General features: G+C 40.5%; 1 protein-coding gene across 7 annotated transcripts in view; it reads left to right on the forward strand.

The window, feature by feature from the left end:
* The window catches only part of MRTFB (myocardin related transcription factor B), a 96,656-nt gene that overhangs the window by 65,335 nt on the left and 7,445 nt on the right, over window positions 1-23,876 (forward strand). For all 7 annotated transcript variants that reach the window (XM_083711321.1, XM_083711325.1, XM_083711320.1 and 4 more), the window contains 9 exons: window positions 3,084-3,149; window positions 6,237-6,292; window positions 7,503-7,578; window positions 8,092-8,253; window positions 11,444-11,622; window positions 15,040-15,183; window positions 18,498-18,745; window positions 20,325-20,478; window positions 21,764-22,789. In XM_083711321.1, coding sequence (XP_083567447.1) covers window positions 3,084-3,149; window positions 6,237-6,292; window positions 7,503-7,578; window positions 8,092-8,253; window positions 11,444-11,622; window positions 15,040-15,183; window positions 18,498-18,745; window positions 20,325-20,478; window positions 21,764-22,789 — 2,111 coding nt within the window. The remainder of the gene's footprint in view (window positions 1-3,083; window positions 3,150-6,236; window positions 6,293-7,502; window positions 7,579-8,091; window positions 8,254-11,443; window positions 11,623-15,039; window positions 15,184-18,497; window positions 18,746-20,324; window positions 20,479-21,763; window positions 22,790-23,876) is intronic.

Genomic DNA, 23,876 nt, shown 5'->3' on the forward strand with positions numbered 1-23,876 from the left:
AATTGTCCTGTTGTGGTGTGTGGTTGATGAAGGGGAGCCATAAGGAGGAGAGGACTTAACCACAATCCAGAGTTGGGGCAACATGCTAAGCCAAACCTTGATTTAGCTGCTGTGCTGGATTTAGCTAGAAAGATTTGGGAGGAGCAAAACAGCTGCAGTCTCTTCCTGGTAGCTCACACATTTGACTAATCCATAGTTTCACTTAGCATTGTATGTGAATGTGGCGCTTTTTGGAGGAGAGGGGTCCTTTCTAGAATAATAGAATGGCATTGTTTTCTAGGTTTGTTATACACACACTTATTTTTGGTGCCTGCTGAAACATTTTTGTTTAGACAAGCCTACACAGTTATCTAGAATGGTGATATATTGTTTAGCTTATTGCCTATTTTTTGAATGTTTTAAATAGTTGTTTCAATTATCTTTAAACAATAATTTTATTTTTTTATTCTCTTTGTAAACCTCTTTAAGGATTTTTTAAAAAAATAATCAAGCGATATATAAATTTTATGAAATAAATATGGACCAACAAAATTCCTGTTTTAGACTAGTAACTTACCGTATTTTTTGCTCTATAACACGCACCCGACCATAACACACATGTAGTTTCTAGAGGAGGAAAATCCATAGGCATGCCACCTGTAGTCATTCCCTCCATAACACGCACAGACATTTCCCCTTACTTTTTAGGAGGAAAAAAGTGAGTGTTATGGTGCAAAAAATACGGTATTTATATATTGATATCATACTGAAAATAATGTTTTTTTTGGGGAAAACACTTTGCACATTGAAAGTGTTTGTCATTCAAAAACAAACAGTGTCCTAAAATTACAGTATTGAGTTTCTTTTGACCATCTGGCAACTACTTTTCTTTTGTTTCCATTTAAAAAAAAAGTAGAATGGAAACTTCACATCCTATACATTCATAAGCTATCAAGAAAAAACAGGAGAATGCAATGTAGTTTATTATATATATTTCCTACCTTAAATCCCTTTTCAAAAAGACTTTATTTGAAGAGAGGATGTATAGATGCTTAAATTAATTGTTTGCTTAGATTCCCTTTTCTTATCTCATATCAAGTCTCAAGGAGAAGTATTAAGATGTAATCTTTTTGTTTTGACAACTAACTTTAAAAAACACACACCAAGATCTACGGAACCAATTTATTTTTGGCTTGCCATTCTTGGACTAGGAACTAAGACCTATTGATATCCTTGCAGTCTAAAAGTTTGTAACTGCCTCCCACAATGTGGTATCTGGCAGATGTTTTGGACTACAGGTCCCATCAGCCACAGGCAGTGTGGACATTGGTCTAGGTCAGGGGTAGGCAACCTAAGGCCCGGGAGCCGGATGCGGCCCAATCGCCCTCTCAATCTGGCCTGCGGACGGTCCAGGAATCAGCGTGTTTTTATATGAGTAGAATGAGTCCTTTTAATTAAAATGCATCTCTGGGTTATTTGTGGAGCCTGCCTGGTGTTTTTACATGAGTAGAATATGTGCTTTTATTTAAAATGCATCTCTGGGTTATTTGTGGGGCATAGGAATTTGTTCATTCCCCCCCCCCCCAAAAAAAATATAGTGTGGCCCACCACATGGTCTGAGGGATGGTGGACCGGCCCACAGCTGAAAAAGGTTTCTGAGCCCTGGCCTAGGTCCTAGGATGATGGGGTGTTGTAGTCCAACAACATCTGGAAGGCACCTTGTTGGGGAAGGCTGATTTACAGGATCAGGTCCACTATGGCTAAGTTACTGATTTAAACCAGCCTGTAAATGTGTTGGTAGTGTCATTTGATTGCTGAGTGGAAATTTAAAAAGCAAGCAAGGTTGCAGTGGCCCTGAAGGTGTGACCTAATTTTCAAAACAGAGAAACAGTCTTTTTCTTAAAACTGTGTGAGAGAAACCTATTGGCCTTTTGCCACACACATGGCATTTTATATGTGACATACACACAACTGTGGAGTTGTGATAACTGAGGAAGCCTGTAATGAGTTATGCCAACTCAGAAACATAAGAATTGAATAAGTAGGTGGAGAGTCAGTCGTTCAGTTTGGACCAAAAGCAGATGTAAAAATACCCCCATTAAAAATGGATAACCAGAAACCTTACAATAGATCTTTAACCTCTGCATGATTCCCTGAGCACACAAGAGAACATGTCAAACTTCCAGTGATAATTCTTTAATAACAAATATATAGTGGGTTGGATTGAATAATACCTTTTCCTGAGCCAGTGCATATGCATGGTAGAATGTGAAAATACATTTTTTTTGCCTACCCAGTCAGCCTTCCCTGCTTATGGGCATTCATGCAGGAGCATAGCATTTGAGTAGGGCCACTGTGTGTAAAAACCAGTCTGCACAATCCTGCACATGGATGATTCCTGGATTTGATCTGGGGTAGAACTATTCTTTGGGATTATTCACATAGGACTTCATGCTAGTAGGTTCTAATTAAATGTTACTGTATGGATGACTGAGGACACTGGAAAAGAGTAGGATAGGGAGTGAGATGATTGTGGTGGACTGAGGTAAAGTCTGATCCCAGCCCAATTTGTATTAAGTGTTAAAATCACTCCTTACACTTCATTTTAGTAATCCTTTCAACAGTCCTGACAGACTAGTGTTATAATCCCTGTATTGTAGATGCGGGGCTAAAAGATAGTATGTTGGGTGAGATTTGATCTGGGGACTTCCCTGTACTAACAGCACCAGCTCCTAGGGAATTGATTGTAGATATGGACATTTACAAAGAGAAATCTTCTGCAGATACCGGTAATTTGCCTAGTGTCTTGGCAATATTCCACTACCATCAAAACACAATGCAATATAATAATGCATGAGTTCAAGTTAAAATGCCTGTGCCACTCCACTGTGGAAAGGAGCATATTCTGTCTGTGTTGATGCACCTAAATCCTACGGAAAACAAGGGGTCATAATGAAACATTAAGCTGTAGGGTTTAAGTCCGATTAATTTAGTGAGAATTATGTATTCCTCTAACTTTCTCTGGATTGCACCCATTGTACTTAGCTACTCGTAAAACTGCGTTCCTGATTGTCAAATAATTATTCCCTTTTTTCTGTTGCCAGTACTTCAGCTAAGGCTACAGCAAAGGCGGACAAGAGAACAGCTGGTGGATCAGGGAATCATGCCACGTAAGACTAATTTTATTTTTTGCAGCTTGTGCAGCACTGAATTCTCAGACTTCTTGCTGAAGACAAAAGGAAATAACCAATAACATTTATGCCCCCCCAGAAAACAAAGGGACAATCAAAATTATGTGCTTTCACTGTCTTTTTCTTTCTCAGACACACACACACACACACACACACACACACACACACACAAATATTTCACCTTTGTGGAATTTGTCTACCATTTTTAAGTTTAGAAAAAAACTGGGAAAAATACAGATTTTTGTTTAAAACCAATACTATACTTCATTGAAGTATTATGGATTAATTAGAAATTCAATGAATAATAAAATGATTTATTGTCACGTATCTCTGTAGTAGCTAATATTAGGATGTCTGTATGTCAATTTAGAATTACTGCTTCAGAAGCAACTAAAAAACCTTTATTGCTTGGAGAATATAGACTGTTTCTAAAACATGATTCAGTTGGTCAGAACCCAAAGATACCTTCCACATGAGAAAGCTGCGTAACACGTGTGGAAGTTACGATGGAAAACCTAATCATGTGGAGCTGGGTGGATTTTTGGTGTGAGAGGCTAAAACGAGGGGCTGGTTTTGTAAGGTTGCTAAGTGGCGGTTTGGGAAGAGGTGGCCCAAGGCAAGAGTCTGGGTTGCACTTTTTAGTAGACTGCTTTGGTCTGTTTCCACTGCACTTTCAATAAACCTTAAAGATATAAGCCTCTCCTCTTAGGGTGTGTAGGAAATGGGCTTTTTGTGTGCATTTTTAGAAACATCATATGCACTTTGTTTGCTGCTAATTGTTTTATTTTAGCTTTGCTATCTTGTGACAAATTTTGAGAGTGCTTGCTTTCCATGGAGTTTGTTCCTATTTATGTCTTCTTCTAAACTTTTCCTTCATTTGTGTGTTTGTGAATTGGATAGCTTATGTGTTTGGGTGGAGGAAGAGGTGGGTGAGGCGGGGGGAAAGAGATGCCCCAATCCGGATATTCAGTGGCAAAGTGGGATGCAGCACAGGTGGATGAAGAGAAGATAATAGCAAGCAGTTAATTGTGGTCTGTGACCTTTTCTGTTCTACCAACCTGTCCTCCAGGCTGGTAGTGCTGTTGCTGTATGCCAGGTTGGTCATTGCCATTCCTTATTTACAATTTGATTTTGGGTGAAGGAGCTGACTTGGCATGCAGTACCATGATGTAAGTGTCTGTCGTAGGTGAGACAGATTTCACTCAGTTTGTCCCCATGGTACTTGGTACAATATCAGCGTAGGCTGGGTGGATGACACTTTGAGTGCAAGTGACATAAGTCTCATAACCAAGACAACTGATGATAAAGGCATGTAATCTAGCCCACCATGTGGTGTTGGTGATATCAGCAAAGAAAGCTTACTTCTGCCCCCATTGCATCCTCCAGTATTCATCCAGCAGAGTTTTCTGTGATGAATGAGTTAAGATCTTGCCCTGTGGAAATGGCTTGGAACCCTCAGAAGCCTACTATGACAAGTTTGCAAGGCATTTTAGAGCAAAGTTATTTGATGCCATTGATGATACAGCTCTGGAGGAGGTGTTTAGATCCCCCTCAAGCCTGGATGTTTGGTATCAGTTTCAGATATCAGGGCCTGATGATGCAAAACAAGATGCTTGAGGATACTTGAAGATGTCTGTCACATGCAGGTTTAACCCTTCTCCAACTGGGGTATTGAATGAGCAAGCCCAGAGGGTATTTAATTCTTCATTGCAGGAGTAGGTAATGCCTTCTGCATTTGAGGTGGCAGTAGTGCACCCTCTCCTCAAGAGATCTCCCTGGATTCTAGAGGTTTGCATCAAGTGCATCAAGCCACTGCAATTCTGGGCTGCATCAATAGGAGTATAGCATCTAGATCAAGGGAAGTAATAGTGCCACTGTATTCTGCTCTGGTTAGACCTCACCTGGAGTACTGTGTCCAGTTCTGGGCACCACAGTTCAAGAAGGACACTGACAAACTGGAACGTGTCCAGAGGAGGGGAACCAAAATGGTCAAAGGCCTGGAAACGATGCCTTATGAGGAACGGCTAAGGGAGCTGGGCATGTTTAGCCTGGAGAAGAGGAGGTTAAGGGTTGATATGATAGCCATGTTCAAATATATAAAAGGATGTCACATAGAGGAGGGAGAAAGGTTGTTTTCTGCTGCTCCAGAGAAGCGGACACGGAGCAATGGATCCAAACTACAAGAAAGAAGATTCCATCTAAACATTAGGAAGAACTTCCTGACAGTAAGAGCTGTTCGACAGTGGAATTTGCTGCCAAGGAGTGTGGTGGAGTCTCCTTCTTTGGAGGTCTTTAAGCAGAGGCTTGACAACCATATGTCAGGAGTGCTCTGATGGTGTTTCCTGCTTGGCAGGGGGTTGGACTCGATGGCCCTTGTGGTCTCTTCCAACTCTATGATTCTATGATTCTAAGTACCACCCAGTTACAAAGATTCCGCATTCAACAAGATGCTTGAGAAGGTGGTGGCTGCTCAACTTCATATGCATGTGGAGGAAGCAGGCCAAATTATGCTGTTTGTGAACTCCTGAGTACAACCAATCCCTGGCGAAAGTGAAGTTGCCAGTCAGCTAATAAGTGCTAACTGTGAGTCCCTTTTGGCAGGGATGGGGAAAGAGTAATGCAAGGGAAAGGGGAGAATAATGAGAGTGCATGAACATTATTTTTGTTGATGTAAGGCAGACACCTGAACCAACCTATTATTCTCCATACACATATATTTGGTTTCTGTTTGCCATTTCTACACAATTGTCACCTCATGCTCTAATACTTACTGGTATATAGAGGGAAATTAATCCAAGCATCTCATTTTTCTGCTCATGGTCCTTTAGAACCCAGTCAATATTAATGATGTTCATTGAATTTATTGGTTGATGTAGGTTTTCTTATTACTAACGAAAGGCCCTTCATTATGACAGATGGGGGAGGGCAACAAAGAGGAGGCCATATACTGTGGATAGAGTACATTCAATGTTAGTTAGTAGAAACAAATATCAAGGAGTATAAAGTATCTGTCTTTACCAGTATGTTCTGATAGTTTCATGTCAGTCTTTTACTTCTCCATTGTAGCTTTGAAGAGCCCAGCTGCATTCCATGAGCAGATAAAGAGCTTGGAAAGAGCCAGGGTAAGGAATCAAGTTTAAACGTGTTGCTTCATTCTTCACATATATTTGCGTTTGGAAAGGGTGAGATATGCAAGATATGTGAAACAAGATGAAACAAAACTAGATTATAATCTCTGGAACTAAATTTTGGGGTCATTTTTAATGAAATTTAAAGTCCTACAGTAACTAATACAAACAAGCCAAAAACAGGCAACAGTATGATTACTTATAATATCCTTCAGCCCTTTCCCCAGTTACCCTCATCTTCCACTGAATATAGATTTACAGTAGATAATCCCAGCTGAGATTCATTTTCTGCCCAAACAAACCACAATGATGTAAAGCCAAGGGTTGTTCTTGGCTTACGAATTGTGGTTTGTCTGGTAGAAGCAAACCCAGAGCACTTATTTGCATGTCACTCTAAGCCAAGGCTCATGATTTGTTACTCCTGGCCCAACAAAATGAGCATTAGTACACTGCTCATTCACAGTAAGCCATGGTTTATGGTTTACCATGATAGGTGCCAGTGTGTTTCATTGTAATGCAATATAGGACTCAATCTTAGAACAGCTTAAACTCAGTGCTGCTTAATGACATTCAGGGGGAAATGCTGACTTGTATTTCCTGTGGTAAGTGTTTTGCGTATTCACATTTAATCTGCTCAATAGAACTGGCCTTAAAAATGGGCAAACTGCACTATTGGGAAGTCATTATTGTATTTTAAAAAATCAAACAGTTCAAAAACACCATAAAGTCTGGTGGTTGTAACTGCTGACTTGCTAGGAATCCTAAATTAGATTTATACCACATTTTGTTCACTAGCGTCACTATGTAGAGGAATAGGTTTGAAATACGTCATCTACAAAGAGTAAATTTGTATGAGTTGGATCTTGGATTATAAAATGTGAAGGGGAGAACTCTGCATTTTATCCCTTATTGTGTGAATTGCCAAGAACCTGATGTTCTGTAGTATTCTCTAAATGATTTAATAATAGACATAAAACATACTCTTACAATGTAAGGCAACATCTTGCAAAACATTCTCAGATGGTTACTTTTTTTCTGTGACCAAAGAATTTTAATAATTTCCTTCAATGACAGCTGTTCAGGACTGCAATAAAGACATGTACTCTGAAAGCCATTTCCCAAAAATGTTTCCTTAAAGTGAACTGTTTTGGGTGAATTGCCAGTAAATGTGGTATATTTAATGTTCATGCATTTTTTCCTTCAGACTGAAAATTTTCTGAAGCACAAGATACGCAGTAGACCTGATAGATCAGAGTTGGTCAGAATGCACATTCTTGAAGGTGAGGACCCTGATGTCATATTTTCTGGCTGAACATTTTAAAACGCTCAATTTGGCTTCAGAACTTGAATATATTCCAAACCTTTAGACAAAGCCAATGAATCTCCCTTGAAAAACTAATTATAAATATGTGTTGATAAAATCTAATTTACTCGATTTATATATTTAGCATTCTTTGATTTAAGGTAAAGTGGATATTAGGGACATTAACTGTGAAGTGGTGTTTCTAGACCTCTTAATAAAGAATATTTATCTGCTTCTTTCAGAAATATATACTTTGATTTCTGCTTCAAACACAAATGTAGCTGCAAAGATTGTACAGTGCCAGAAATGCATAGCTTGTGGTGAACTGTGATAGCCATTTAAAATGGTCAGCAAATGCTCTCTAGAAATGCATGAATAATGTGATCTAGATGTTGAAAATATCATTGTAAAATTAAAATCAAAACCAATGTTCATAAAAAGGAGTTGGAAATTGTCTAGTTCTTTTAAAAATGTGTCCCCTTTCTTCCAGAGACCTTTGCGGAACCCTCTCTACAAGCAACTCAGATGAAACTGAAAAGAGCACGATTGGCAGATGATCTGAATGAAAAGATTGCTCAGAGGCCTGGTCCTATGGAACTTGTAGAAAAAAACATCCTTCCTGTAGACTCCAGTGTCAAAGAAGCAATTATAGGCAAGTAGGGAAGCTATGACATCATAATCACCATCATTTATTATTTATACCCCGCCCACCTGGCTGGGTTTCCCCAGCCACTCTGGGCAGCTCCCAACCAAATATTAAAAACACAGTACAGCATTAAACATTAAAAACTTCCCTAAACAGGGCTGCCTTCAGATGTCTTTTAAAAGTAAGATAGTTGCTTTTTTCCTCGACATCTGATGGGAGGATGTTCCACAGGGCAGGCGCCACTACCGAGAAGGCCCTCTGTCTGGTTCCCTGTAACCTCACTTCTTGCAGTGAGGGAACCGCCAGAAGGCCCTTGGCGGTGGACATGGGTCTATTGATGCAGAAAAGAATGAGAGGTGAAAACCTGAGCCTTAAAGGACCTTCCAAGTTATGAGGTTTTGAAAATATGCATTTAAAAAGGTGCACTTGTCTTTTGTTTTAGAAGAGCCAGATGGTTTCCCTCAAAATGCATTTTTAATCATAATTTATTTATTTTAAATAATAATAATCAATTTAAAATAAAAATGTGTGCCCCACCCCCATTCCATTCCATTCTAACTATCCAACCTCTCAAAATTTTAACACCTCTTGCGATGGTTTGACCCTTTCCATTTTAACAGTACAAATTCTACAAATGCCTCCCTCAAAATCATTTCTCCTGCATATTTCCCATCTTAGCACATGTTAAAGGTAAAGGTAAAGGTACCCCTGCCCGTACGGGCCAGTCTTGACAGACTCTGGGGTTGTGCGCCCATCTCACTCAAGAGGCCAGGGGCCAGCGCTGTCCGGAGACACTTCCGGGTCACGTGGCCAGCGTGACATCGCTGCTCTGGCGAGCCAGAGCCGCACACGGAAACGCCGTTTACCTTCCCGCTGGTAAGCGGTCCCTATTTATCTACTTGCACCCGGAGGTGCTTTCGAACTGCTAGGTTGGCAGGCGCTGGGACCAAGCAGCGGGAGCGCACCCCGCCGCAGGGATTCAAACCGCGACCTTTCGATCGGCAAGTCCTAGGCGCTGAGGCTTTAACCCACAGCGCCATCTGCGTCCCTTTAGCACATGTTAATTTATCATTAATAGCTATGGCTTTCATAATTTATTTCTGTGAGTATAAATACCTGTGTTATGACTCACATATTTATTTATATAAAAAAAAATTCATATAGAGAGCTGAAGGACACTTGGCATTTGATGGCATACACAATGTTAGACGATGAGCAATTAAATAGTCCCGAGATGGTATGTGTGATGTTGTTGGGGCCAGTAATGGTGTTGTTCGGGTGTATGTGGCAGCAAAGATGGCATCTGGGTTTATTGCAGGCTCTGGTGCCAGTGTCCGTGTTAGGTCTGGTTGTAGTATTATTGTGGGTTAGGAGTTGTTTAAGACTGGGTGGCTGTCTGTAGGCAATGAAAGGTCTTCCTCCCAGAGCTTGAGAAAGAGAACTGTCATTGTCCAGGAGAGGTTGTAGATCTCTGATGATGCGTTGTACTGTATTAACTTGGGAGCTGTATGTGTCATCAGCTCTCTATATTGGACAAACAGGCCAGACCTTACGCCAAAGAATAAACGGACATAAATCGGACATCAGGAATCACAAGACAGAGAAACCAGTAGGAGAACACTTCAATCTCCCAGGACATTCTATACAAGATCTCAAAGTAGCTGTTTTACTACAAAGAAATTTCAGAAATAGACATGAAAGAGAAGCTGCTGAATTACAACTTATCACCAAACTTAAAACCATGGAGAAACCTGGCCTGAACAAAGACCTTGGATTCTTATCTCATTATACATGACAAAGCCATTTTTCACCTTTTCACCCCTTGCTTTTCCCTGTAAGACCTATTGCAGTCGTTAAGAGTCGTCAACAGGCTCATCACAGCTATCTGCCAACCACCCATTCCCACCACCCTTCTGAGTAATACCCCTCCCCACCTTCTCACTATATAGAAGGGTCTGGAAACTTCTGTTTCAGTGTATCTGAAGAAGTGTGCATGCACACGAAGGCTCATACCAAGAACTGACTTAGTTGATCTTTAAGGTGCTACTGGAAGGAATTTTTTTTGTTTCTCCTAGAGCATAGATATTCTAGGGTAGTGGAACAAAGTATAAGCTATTACATTAAGCTGCGTCAAAGGCAGCTGCTATATCGAGAGACCAGAAACCTCCAGCTCCTGCTGTCCTTGAACTTTTTTCATTCTGACTGGTTATTTTACGTCCTTTGTAACTAAGAAGCAGTGTCTGAGTTTGCTTCCCTGCTATTCCCTCCCAATCTCTTTTCCTTTTGTTTTGCATCTTTTAGATTGTAAGCCTCAAGGCAGGGACTGACATTCCTGATCTTTGTAAGCTGTTTCAGGAACTTCTTTTTGGCTTAATGGCAAGATAATAAATGATTTAAATAAGTTAGTAACTGAATACATAAAATGAATATACCTTCTGAGGAGCACTGGGTCCATTTTGCACCAAGGGCACCTGGTTCCCTGAGTGAACAGTGGTATTTGCTGTCTGACTAAACAAAGGTTGCTGTAGAGTTGTCACAGACTGATTCTGATAGGAAAATACTGTATTTGGTGAGGTAGGAGGAAATATCTGTAAAAACCAAATGTATGTATTTAAAACTCATGCATGCCATTTTTTTTCAAGTAAAAGGAGCATGGTGTACAATAACAATCAAGCAGCTCCTAGTGTGGCCAACAATAATAACATTCAATCTTAAATTGAATAAAATGCTCTAGTGCGCAATATCACTGAAGTGGAGAAAGTACAAAGGCCTGGAAGAGGGGTGCCAAATGCCCCCATACCTTGCTTCTACACAGTTTGTTGCTCCGGGCACTTTTTTTTACCTTCTTAACCTCAAAACTGAGTCAGAAATGGAGAAGATTGCTTGGAGAATACAGAGTATCTTCATTAAAACATGGAACCAAGGAAAGTTTAGCACCTCTCTGCCATGCTCCCTTGTACTATTTAAATCTCGAACCTGTTTTATGAGGAACTGGAATAGACATATGATGAAAACAAGTGTCCAACGCTGCTTTGTTTAGTTTGGCCCAAACTCATACAAAGAAGACCTTCATACAAGAAGGTCTGTTACTTGTGAAATGTCCACAGGTCTTCATCGAATGAGTGCTGGATACATGTCAAAAATAACAAGCAAATTAAAAGGTGATTTCTCACCCCCACCACCCCTTTCATTTTAGCGGTTGGTCAGGAGAACTATCCTCAAGGATTGGATGAATCCTTTGATGAAGACAGCAGTGATGCTTTATCTCCAGATCAGCCTGCTAGTCAGGAATCCCAGGGCTCGGCAGCATCCCCTGGTGAGTCCAAAACAAGAGAGGCACCATCTCCAGTCTTGCCAACCCCCACTACTAATCAGGTAAAGTGTCTTGATTCCATGCCATAACCTTAGTTATTGTCATATTTTGCTGTTAACCAAGCATTCTTAATATATTCTTTCTCTATTTGATAAATGTCTGTTGTATTTTATGAAAACCCTGAAGTTTTGGTGGGTAGAAAATGTTCATTACTTCAAGCAAGTCTGTCCATTTTTGTTAGATGCATATGCTCAGCAGGTAGATATCAAACTCTGCTCTGAAAAGCGGTAGAAAGTCTTCCCTGTCGTTCTTCATTATGAGCTCCAACATGCATAATAGTCAGGGATTTCTGTGCCAAGAAAAACTCCGGAATCCGTATATTTTCCATAAAACTTACATATAGTGGCTTCCTTTGCATACTTTCTTTTTCCTCCCAAGCTTAATGGCAATGAAGGGATTGCAGTGGGGAGGGAATGTTAACTCTCTCCTCTTCAGCCGTGACCACCCCCTTGAAAATTCCCCCTGCTGCAAATTGGCTTGGAAGAAGCCTTCTGTTGGCTTTAATAAAAGACTCCACCCCCAACCCCCCAGCTTGGTTATTGTATGTGGTGGTGGTAGGATCTTTTTGGAGAGTACAGCAGGGGAGCTCAAAAAGGTTGACCCTGTGATATCTTGATGTCTATAGATGAAAGTGCTGGGCCTTTTTGATTCATCTAGAATAAATACACACAGCACTGTGGCCGGGAAACCTGTTAAATAAGTATCTGTTAACTATCCACACATCACATAAAATGGCCATAGCATATTTATTTTTAGATGCAGTGTCTTTAAAATGTGACGTGGAAGATCATTTTGACTGGAAATGAATTCTCTTCTCCTTTTTACAGTTGTACTTGGGCTGAAAAATCTCCCTTGTTATTATTATTACTCAGATTTGCTGGAAATCTCTGTCTGTGGTGTCGTAGCTGTTTCTTTTCTCTTCATGGTCTGGATATTTAACATTTCTTCATATGTGCAATCAAATAGATAGCCAAGAACATAAATTTCTTTTTGTTACCGTTACTACAAAAATAAATTAGATTCTTTTTCTTTTAAAAACTAAAAGCAGGATGAAAAAGTGATTGCACAACACAAGGTGTTCTTTGCTATCTTGCTCTTTCCAACTAGTTTTGAAGTAACATTTAAGAACACTTTTATTCATTTAGTTCCATTGAGAAACACTTGTAATTTAAAGTATTTCAGTGCTGGAAATGGTAGGTTTTTCTTACAGAGGTTTTCTCTTGTGGTTAACAATTTTTGTGTAAAATTGCTAAATTTGATCTTTACCATGCTCCCTTGAGACCAGACCAGATATTACACAATAGATTCATGTAACTGTGTATGAATGATTGGATTTTAATTACAAGCAATTGCAGATGGATGGCAGTTTAAATGGAGGAATTTTACAGAGAGGGGCTGCTTAGCTCTCTTCTACCCATTGGGGAAAAGATAGGGATATAGACAGCTTGGGACAGAGGTTGACTTTGAGCAGCAAAATAGCTTATAGGGGGAGGCACTGGGAAACTCTTGCACACATCTGCCTTATAGTGTCCAGTTTATCTTTACATGAAATATGAAGAATTTCATATCCTCTATCATTTGTATATGATTTAAGCAGTGTAATTACTTTTAAATATTTGAGCAAAACAGCCTTGATCTAAATTTTTCCCTTACTGTTTTCTCCACATTTTACTCACACACACACGGACACACGAAATGCCCAGTGCTGTCCAGGAATTTGAAGACATTAATATATATTGTAATTTTTAAATGGATAGTGTAATTTGTGGGTTTGGGGTTTTGCACGCGCGCGCGCGCACACACACACACACACACACACACACACACGCACCAACTCAGGACTCCAACCTGACCTGGGGAAGAACCTGAACTGGCACTGAATAATAATAATAAAATGTTGGGGAGCTAATATTTAATTATGGTTAGTTTGGCCCACCATCTTGATTCAAAATGGTGCCTGGCATCCAAACATAGATGAAGACTGTTGATGATATTTCCAGAGGCATCCACATATGTCCAGGTTGATGCCATCCTGCCAAATTGGGCAGCAGAACCTTCAAAGCTATCCAGATTGGCACAGGTTAGAACTGTCACACCAAAATTTGTGAAGACCTGCCAAATGGTATGATGAAATTTTCAGAGGTATCAAAAGTAGTGGACCCAACCTATGCCAAAAAAGAGCAAAATCATGCCAGAGTGATGCCTTGATGTGCTATCTTGATTCAGAATGCTGTCCGGCATTGTCCGGCAAAGTTGTTGTTGTTGGTTTTTTTTTAACAAACTTGTCCTTCTCCCAGAGAAAAAAACAAGCAAACATGGTTCCAAAATAGAGAGGACAATGATTCCCATTTTAAGTAATCCAAATCTTTATTATGTAACCAAAGGCCATCAGGACCAGGGCAAGAGCACAGTGGCTGCAGTTTTCACTCTGGGAACACATGTTTTCTCCTTTGCACTAAGTCATGGTTTGGCTTAGCAAATCAGATCTGTATATCCTTGCCTCTCTAACAGGAATTTTGTTCAGAATGCCTGCCTGCCAGCCAGCCAGCCATTCCCTCCTCCAGCAGGCCATTCCATCCCCCTCTCTTCTCCTGTTTTCATGTTTTCCCTTTTTCCAACTGATACTATGTCTGTGACTAATGAGCTTGCACAATCCTTATAGGGCTGGGTTTCTTTGGGTGGGTGGGGAAGTCAACTCCATCATCATGATCATCATCAAAATAATCATTATTTGTAGTTCTGCAAATAATGTTCTAGGGGTTTCCCCAAGCTTTCTGATTCCCCCCCTTTTTTCAATGATTTCATTTTGACTCCACTTCTATTGACAGACACTGCCTGAATGCACAAGAAGAAGAAATGACAAATTGTCATTAGTAACCTTCCAAATATTTGTTAAATGCACTTTTGTAGGCTTAATTTTTTGTTTAATTTTGCCAAATTAAAATGTAATTCATGCAGCCAGTATGCTTGCTGCTGGGAACATTGTTTTCAGCAGTCTAGTGCTTTGACCTAGAGAAAACTTGGCAGCAGTGGGATAAATTGGAGGAACCAGACCCTGAGTGTGGAGGGAAACCCTGGCCACACTCAACAAAATGTTCTCAACCTTTAGCGTGAATTTACTCTTTCTCACATGCTATTTCTAGTGACTTTTTCTGATAAATTTGGATACTTTCAGTAGCAAAAGGAAACCTTTTAGGTGGGGGGGATGTTTAATTCTACTGGCGACTCTTGAGACATAAATGTATCTAGAGTAAGACTTTCCTTTGGTTGCTCTTCTTGAGAAATTTTGGAGAATTTTGTGGCTCTAGTTCTTTTGGGGAAATATGTGTGATGTAAATTATTTTAGAAAAGCCAATGCCAATATTGAAAAAATGTTTGGGCAGTAGTTACTCATTTTGTTTTGTTTTCTTTATTATCAGTATCCCACATTAACACCATCACTACCTGAATTTCTGAAGCCGCCTGTCACTGATCAGCACACTACACGCTCTGCAGCTGCTGCTTCTCTTACCCCAAATACCGTGTTGGCAACAAAACTCAGCAGTGGGCCAACACTAATAAAGGTATGAGAAAACAGTCGTGCTTGATTTGTTTGGCTTATTTACTCTATTAACAAAGAAGAACAGGAGAGGTGGGGAAAATTGCCAGATTCCTGTACTAGTATTATGGATCTTGCAAGACAGACATTTGAAAAATGAAACAGCATAAGTAAAGATAACTCTTTGTATAAGTACAGGTGCCACTGAAGCCATCACAGAAGAGCACAAATCATAGTCAAGTTGTTATTTGGCTGATATGTTAATTATAAGGACCACGTTTTTGCCAGAATCCAGTTCTATACATTAAAGTAGAAGGTACTTCTGAAGGAAAAAAAGTGATGTAAAAATGTATGACATTTACAACATTCACTGAACAGTTATTTGTAGTTGGACTTATGGTGGTGGGTTTTTTTTTGCAAGTGTTGTGTTCCCGACACTGCATTTTCTGAGATGATGTGGGAGAAAGTAGGATGTTGGCAAGGGATGTTCAGCCTTCCTTGAAACACACACACACCTACGTAGAAAGCCTTGCATTTCAGTGTCAATACAGATTTAGTTTTGCTATCTCCAAGGTTTATTATTATGCCAGCTGGATTAGTGGCCTTCAGAGGATTGCAGGCAAGGACAACACTCTGCCAGTTTCTATAAAATTGTTTTATAAGGCATTTCCCTCAGTCAAATAGACCCAGTGGTGATGTCACCTATAAGCTAACCCAGCTTTTCCTGCAGTGGTTAGATTTTAAAGATCAAATATCACCTAAAGCTGTGTAATGCAACAGATCTTTGCCTTGGGAGGCAACTGTCCCTAAGATTGGACAGGTAATTATTGGGGAGTAGGATAGTCAGATATGCCAATATTTGTGTCCTAACAAATACTAGCCAGTGCTGCCTCTGCATCACATTTCCACCAACACTTACTGCTCACCCCTAGCATTTAGGAAGCCACAGACTGGAAAGATCTAAGTTTGCTAGGGTTTGGAGAGTTTGCTTAGCATGGGTTTAAGCGAACTGAACCTGCAAAGGGTATCTGGAAGATGCTACCAATATACACTGGCAGTTATTGAGGACAAGCCAGAACTTTGCATGGTTGTGAGCAGATGGAACTTGGTGCAGGGAATGTGTTGCATGTGTAATGGGAGTCCCCATTTTCTCCACTCCAAGTGCTAGTTCCAAAATGCAGTTGGCAGATACGTAAGTTCAAATGTGTGTAGGAGCCTCTGTGGACATATGAAACATGTGGACATATGGTTTCAAATTTGGAAGACTTGGGGAGGGGACTTTTTGGATATGCTTAGCATAAATAGGAGACTAGTGTTTTTGATTAGTGAATCTGTGCTATAGTTGTTTTTTAATTCTTGATTGTAGCCAAGTCAGTTTGTTGCAGTGGTTGTGAAGAATTTCCTTAATAAAGTTCCTGTAACTGTAATACTGGACTGTCATCTGCCGTTTTTGTTTATAAACATGGCCTGCAGCCCAACAAAAAAAAAGTTGACTGTTACATTTGCTTTCTGTTCTCATTCATTCATGATTATTTGTTCCAAAGCTACAAATTATTACAGACTAGTAGGACAGCCTGCACATTCAAATTGCTAATTGACACATTTGAAGTGTCCTTCAGAGGCTCATGAAAACCAGCCAAGGTGATGCATCTCTATATAGCATAAGAAAGTGTCTAATTCTCTTTTAAAGCCAGCCACTTTCATGGCCATCACCATTTGAGAGAGGGAAACCTATTTTCTCCAAATCATGCATAATATACATCTCTATCATAATGACCCCTTACTCACCTTTTCTTTCAACTAAGAAGTCCCAGATATTGGAACCTTTCCTCATAGGGAAGTTTCTCCACCCTCATTTTCATTGCCGTTTCTGAACCTTTTCTAGCTTTAATCTCTTACAGGATCTGTCATTGGTATCTAAATAGAAACAATGCAACAAGAGAATCACAGCAAATAATGCAAGAAGAGAAGCACAACTTGCACAATGACTGTTATGAACCCCTAAATCCCTTTGCCTATCCTTTTGCTTATCTATTGTGCTAAGGATGGAGAATCTGTCACCTCTGGATTCTGCTGAATTCCAACTCCCACCAGCCCTAGCTAGCACATGGCTACCTATGACGGGAGTTACAGTTCTGCAACATCCAAAGGGGGACAAGCTCCCCACCCCTGCTCTGTACAGATCTCTGAATTAGACAACCTTTAATGAAGTTACAACTTAGGTTGGAATTAACAGTACAGTTTGTCTTCTTGATATATTTGGTAGAAACAAATGAACAAATTTGTGGTCGGTGCAGTTAATTCCTAAACATGCTGGGTAGATCACATTTGCCTGACAGAGAATATACAAGCACAGAATAGAATTGCCTTTTATTTGCTAAAAGATAGTTGCACTATCCAGAAGAGGAGACTGGCAGCCATCTGTACATAGCCATTGCAGATGCAGAAGTGCATCTGAATAACCTCTCTGTTACCATTTTGATGTTCCATTGGGCCTCATTGAAGTGACTGCTTGCATCTTTTGATTTGTATGGGGAAACAGCATATAGTAATTGGTTGCCAGAGACTAAAGCTGGACTGGAGCCAATGTCATTTGCCATCAATGTATAATAATTATTATTATTTGTTTATTAAATTTATATACCACCCTCCATCTGATGATCACAGGGTGGTTTACTGCTGACCTAACTGGTATATAGAGAGGTTTTGGGGTGGAGGGGGTAGTGTCTTACCTCACAGGTAACCAACACAATTTGAAAGGTTAGTCATTTTATTTAGGACTGCTTCAGACATAATATGGTCCACCCCCTGCCAGCTGGATTTGACAGATGGGTGGGTCTACCCATTTATCAATAACCTGACATCATATGACATCTGGTATATTTGATCCCACTGGAAAGCAGTGGGACTTGTATTCAGTGCTGAATTTAAACAGTGCCAACTGTAAATCCCATTGCAAAGGAACCTTGGGGAGTGCATGCTAAGCCGACTTGCATTCAGTGTTGTTTAAATTCAACACTGAATGGACAAGCCAGCATCCTAGTGCTCACTGCTAAAATCGCTCCTGCTCCACTCCTCCTCCTCATTTTTATTTGGAGACAAACAAATCACAAGTACTGGTTTTCATATAAACCTAAGCAAGCGCTCTTGGCTTCTTTGGATACAAAGAGCCATGAGCAAAAGGGAAATCACTATGTGTACTTTTTCAGAGTGACATCTTTGGGTTTAGCTGCACTGTTCTTACATGGCCTTCTATTGCAAGGTGTAAAATATCCCTTCCCTGAGCAGAAGGGAACCTTTGGCTCCAACTCATTGTTTATGTTGTCTGTCTATAAATAGCAACCCCACCCCAAGAACCCAAGTGACAAACCTCGGAGCAAGAAAAGCAAAGAGCCAAAGCCCAGAGTGAAGAAACTGAAGTACCATCAGTACATCCCACCTGATCAGAAAGGTGAGAAGAATGAACCACAGATGGACTCCAACTATGCTCGCTTGCTGCAAGAACAACAGCTTTTTTTGCAACTGCAGATCCTGAGCCAACAGCAGCAGCACTACAACTACCAGACGATTCTTCCTGCACCACTCAAGTATGTGAAGCTTTGTCAGTTTTCCCCCCTGTGTGGGAGAGGGGATGGTATTTAATAGGGAGACATATCAACTGCTATGCTTGCTTTGGTGTTTTGGGGCTTGCAGTCAGTTTTGGGGAGAGAGTAGGCTTCTGAACTACAGAAGAATTCTGTTGGAAACAAGGGAATTGAGGAACACAGGACTTGTCTTGCTTCTATTTCTTCTGAAGGTTTTCGAAGCAAAGGAAAGCAAAGGCAGGGGTTGCCATCCTCTTAAAAACACACACACACACACATCACACTTGTTTCATCTGGTTAAAGAGAGAGAGAACATAAAGCCCAATCATATGATCTGCTATGCTAGGCAAAAATGGATGCATCAACAACCCCCATCCATAGCACATTGCAGCAATTCAGTCCAGGACAACAGTACTATTTACAGCTTTGCACATCAGATGTATATAGGAAAGCAAAGGCAGGGTGGACACATGATGGTATAAAACAAAGTTCTGGTCACATAGGAACAGCTCCTTGATCTTCACCCCAAATGAGGTGAAAGGACTAAACTAGATGGAGCATTAATTGTGTGTTTACAATAATGTGTGCTTTCTGCAATGTATGTAGCCGTCTTCAGACTATGGGGATGGGGGAGATTACTCTTTCTCTCTCTGCTACAGTGCAGATAAAAATTGCCTGTCAAAAGCTGCTGTCTGTGTTACAACCAAAAGGAGCTTCCACTGAAATGCGTATTGAACCTGTGAAGAGGCAGTGTTGTTGTTGTTGTTACCATGACAGGGGTAGAAGAGTTAAAATTATTTTCCCCATCTCCCACAGCACTGAGGCTGTTCAGTCTTTCCCATTGTTATTGTGAGAAAAAACTATGTATGCTAATTGCATGGGCACAATTAACATCAAATCTTCTTTAGTCCAGATGATGCTTCCGAAGTGTAGGCTGTGACTGTTAATCTGGAGCTAGCACTGTTGCAGGCAACAGGCCTTTGTAGACACCCATAGAAATGGGACTTCCAGCCCTTACCATCAGAGACAAAGGGCTGTCTGTCTCTTATGCACACAGTATTTCATATTAAACATGTATTGTATAAGTATGTATTAAATGCCACTGCAGGCATTCTCAAGGATAACTATTTTAGTGTCAAAAGATAGGCTTTCTGCTTTTCTGAGATATTTACTGAAGATATTATCCTGATAGAAACTGCTAGATTCCCCTTTTATGGGAAGATCAAGGCCAATTTTCATGTACCATCCACTCCACGAAATGTGAATTGTCTGGATCCACATTTCAGCTAAGCCAATGAGGAAGCAGTACAAAGTGCTTTACAAATTCTTACTTTATTTCAACACAAATTCCCTCCAGCATTTTTAAACAAAGGCCCTATTTTTATGCTAACAGAATAAAATATATTTTAAAGTAACAAATGGTATGGTCATTTTGCATTTCTAGTGGTATACTCTGACTTGTGCAGCATATATAAAATACTTCATAGTTAAGTGGAAAATAACTTCATATTCAAGGCAATGTATATTACAATGAAGTCATAGAGAAAATGGTTGAAAGCTTCAATTCCATTTTTTCTTAAAGGCCAGTGAGTGACAAACAGAGCAACACTGGGAATGTACCACTGAATACTTTGAGTAATAGCACATCTTCTGCAGCAGCCAGCACTCTGAGACAGAACAATAATATTTCCAACAGAAAACCTGGGCCCCTGCCTCCTAGCTTGGATGATTTAAAGGTAAAAAAAAAGTGTCATGCAACCATTTCAAAAGTGATTTTTGTTTGCTTCTTATGATAGCAGTGCTTTCCTGGGACTTCAAATGTTCCCACATCATACCCTTCTCCCTTTACTCACCTTGTTCATTGCTACTAGGCTTGGATTGCAGAGACCTGGGTTCAGTTCACTGTTTTGCCATGAAGCTCACATGGTGACATTGGGCCAGTCCCCACCTCTCACCCTAACCTACCTCTCTGGGTGGTTGTGGAGATAAGTGTGTAGGAGTGGGAGTAGGAAGGATAGCATCTGTGGCTAAGGATAAAAAATGTAGTAAATTATAATTCAGGTGCTTGCCTATTAATAATTCTTCATGCATGCAAAGTTGACTGCACCTAACAACAGCTTATATTAAAAATAATAATAAAGGTTACTTTGTAAGGTGCCATCGGGCTTGCCCGTTAAGTGCAATGTTGCTTTCAGTTCTGCACACATAGGGAAGGGAATGTACATGGAGGTAGGTGATCAAGCATCACAGTGAACATGAAAACTTTGTGCTTCCAGGAACTTCACTTGCACATTGTTGCTCCTTGTTTAATATTTTTCCACTCTTTGTCCAGGTCCTACTACTTCTTACATTGTTCTTTTCATTGGTTTCCCCTCACTTCTCACCCTCGCTTCAACGTTTCGTGTTTCCCTGGTCTCTCTCCTCTATATCTATATTCTCTTCTATCTCTAAATGCTCCTTTCAGTTCATGCTCCACCTCAGAACACTTACTGTGCGGGTACTATTCTTCTATTTCAACCTAAGATTAATCTCACACTTCCTACTAGTGCTTTTTCCATTCCAGCTCCATATCACGTTTCTCTCTTGAGAAAGGGCTGTAGCTTTGTATGCAAGAGGCCCTAGGCACAGTCTCTGGCATCTCCAGGTAGGGCTGGGAGAGACTCCCTGCCTGAAATCCTGTAGAGGTGCTGCCAGTCAGTGTAGGCGATACTGAGCTAGATGGACCAATGGTCTCATTCATTATAAAGCAGCTTCCTACTGTGTTCTTCTTGATCTGTTTTTTCATTCAAGCACCTCTTAAGACACATGTGTTCAATTTGGCTTTTCCCAAGTCACCCTTTCCCCCTTTTACTTTTCTTTCTTCCCTAATTTATCTTGTCTTTAGTAATTTTAGGCACCCTATAAGTCATATTTCCTGTGTGCAGAAAAAAAAAGCAATCTGTGTCAGAGTTATCCTGATACTAGTTGGCTACTTTTTCACAAATGCTTCTTTTTTTCCTTTAAAAACAAAACAAAACTCAGGTAGCTGAACTGAAAATGGAGCTCAAGATAAGAGGATTGCCAGTGTCTGGAACTAAAATGGATCTTATTGAGCGTTTGAAACCCTATCAGGATCTTAACAATAATTCTATCAATGCTAGTCATACAGCGGCCATTACTCCTTCCACTAATTGTACCAGCCAGCCTGGAGAAATAACTGCCGTATTCCCTGTTGCTACATTAAACAAGCCAATAGCTAGCTCAGTTTCCAACTTTTCTTCAGAAACAACATCTGGTGGAACTGGCGGCAAATCAACACCAATGGAATGCATCAACTCCCCTTTGCCCATTTCCCCGTCTCCTTCAGAGCCGTCCAGTCTCAGCACAGATGACACTAACATGGCAGATACTTTGACGGAAATCATGACCGTGATGTCTCCATCACAGTTCCCAAATGCATCACCTCCTCTTCGAGGTACCACAAATGAGGACAGTCACGGCAGTGGAAGCATGTTTGGCATGGAGCTTGATGCAGCAGAAAAGGACCGTAAGCTTCAAGAAAAAGAGAAGCAGATTGAAGAGCTCAAAAGAAAACTGGAGCAGGAGCAGAAACTCGTGGAAGTGCTGAAAATGCAACTTGAAGTTGAGAAGCGGGTTCAGCAGCAGCAACCCCAAGCCTCAGCTAATATTACACTGACTTTGAATCAGAAGCATATCGGTCATGATGTCAAGGAGGAAGGCACTTTAGCAGATTGCTCTGATGCAAAACAACCTGTATCTGAAGCCAACCATTCTTTAGGACAGCCAGCGTCAGTGGATGTCCAGAACCTAGTTGCCAAAAAGGCTATTGTTATCAAACAGGAGGTACCTTTGGCCAAAGCTGAACCACAAAATGTCATATCTCAGTTTTATGTAAGTTCGCAGAGACAGCCACAAACTGCTGTTGTTGCCCAGCCTCAAGCTCTACTTACTGCACAAGGAACAGCACAGCTGCTACTGCCACTCTCTCTCCAGGGTCCAAATTCTGCCACTTCAATGCAACTACCTGTGGGCAGTATCCAGGTACAGGTATGAAAGCTTCCTTCATTTTGAGTTATTTGTCATTGTCACTTATAATCTGATAGTCATGGGGAATTTTCTTCATGTGACTTCAGTGACTATTTTATCTATTGTGGTTTGTTATGGATGTTGAGGGTCGTCAGGGGAACCCTGTTCACCTCACAGAGCTACAATTCCCAGATTGGTTTAACAGCCAGTTCCTTTCACTACGGAACTCTGGGAAATGTAGTTCTCTGAAGGGAATAGCGATCTCCTGACTACTCTCAGACCCAAGATTCTTTGAAGTCATGACTGTTCAATAGTGGATCCTGCACTGGCCATAGGATCTAATGTAAATGGATTAAAAAGTCACACCAGTTATTAGATTAGGGCTCTGGATTAGGCCTCTGGTACCAGTGCAAGGGGGATTTACTGTGAGTTGCTGCTTCAACACAGAGGCTGACAGAATTATATTATTAATCCATTCTGTTGTTACTATAAGAATAGTTGTTCTTGTGAACAGCTTGCCATAAAACATAATAAGAGAAATTCTCATGTGCCTAGATGAATGCAAGACATAAAATGTGCCACATATACAAATTCAGGGATTTTCAAAAGAGAAAGAAAGAAAAAGACACTTTCTTGCAATGTATATAACTGGAAGTGGCACCAGCACACCTTTTCGGGATTTCTCAAGAAGTGCCTGGTGGACTGGCGCTAGAGCAGGCAGTGATGTCAGTTAGAAAATTCATTTCAAAGAGACTTGGATTGACCAACTCACTCTCCTTCCCATATTTTTTCTAGAGCAGGGTTCATGATCACATGCACACCTTGGAATGCTCCTCTCAAGTGAGTGTGTAATTAAAAATGCATAATTCTGGCTTCACTCATTGTTTCCCTTATCTCTAAAAGATGCCTCTAGTCATCTTAAGGAAGAAGGCATAGCTCAGTGGTGGAGCACATGCCTAGTTGATGTGCGCCTTTCAAGTAATCTAAAAGGATCTCCAGTAAGTGGGATGAGAGATGCATTTGTAGAAGACCTTGGAGAGCTGCTACTTATCAGCACAGACAGTACCAGGCCAGATGGGCCGGTGGTTTGGCTCAGTTTTAGGTATAT

Source organism: Podarcis gaigeae (assembly GCF_964106915.1).
Source record: "Podarcis gaigeae genome assembly, chromosome: 14".
Taxonomy (NCBI): Eukaryota; Metazoa; Chordata; class Lepidosauria; order Squamata; family Lacertidae; genus Podarcis; species Podarcis gaigeae.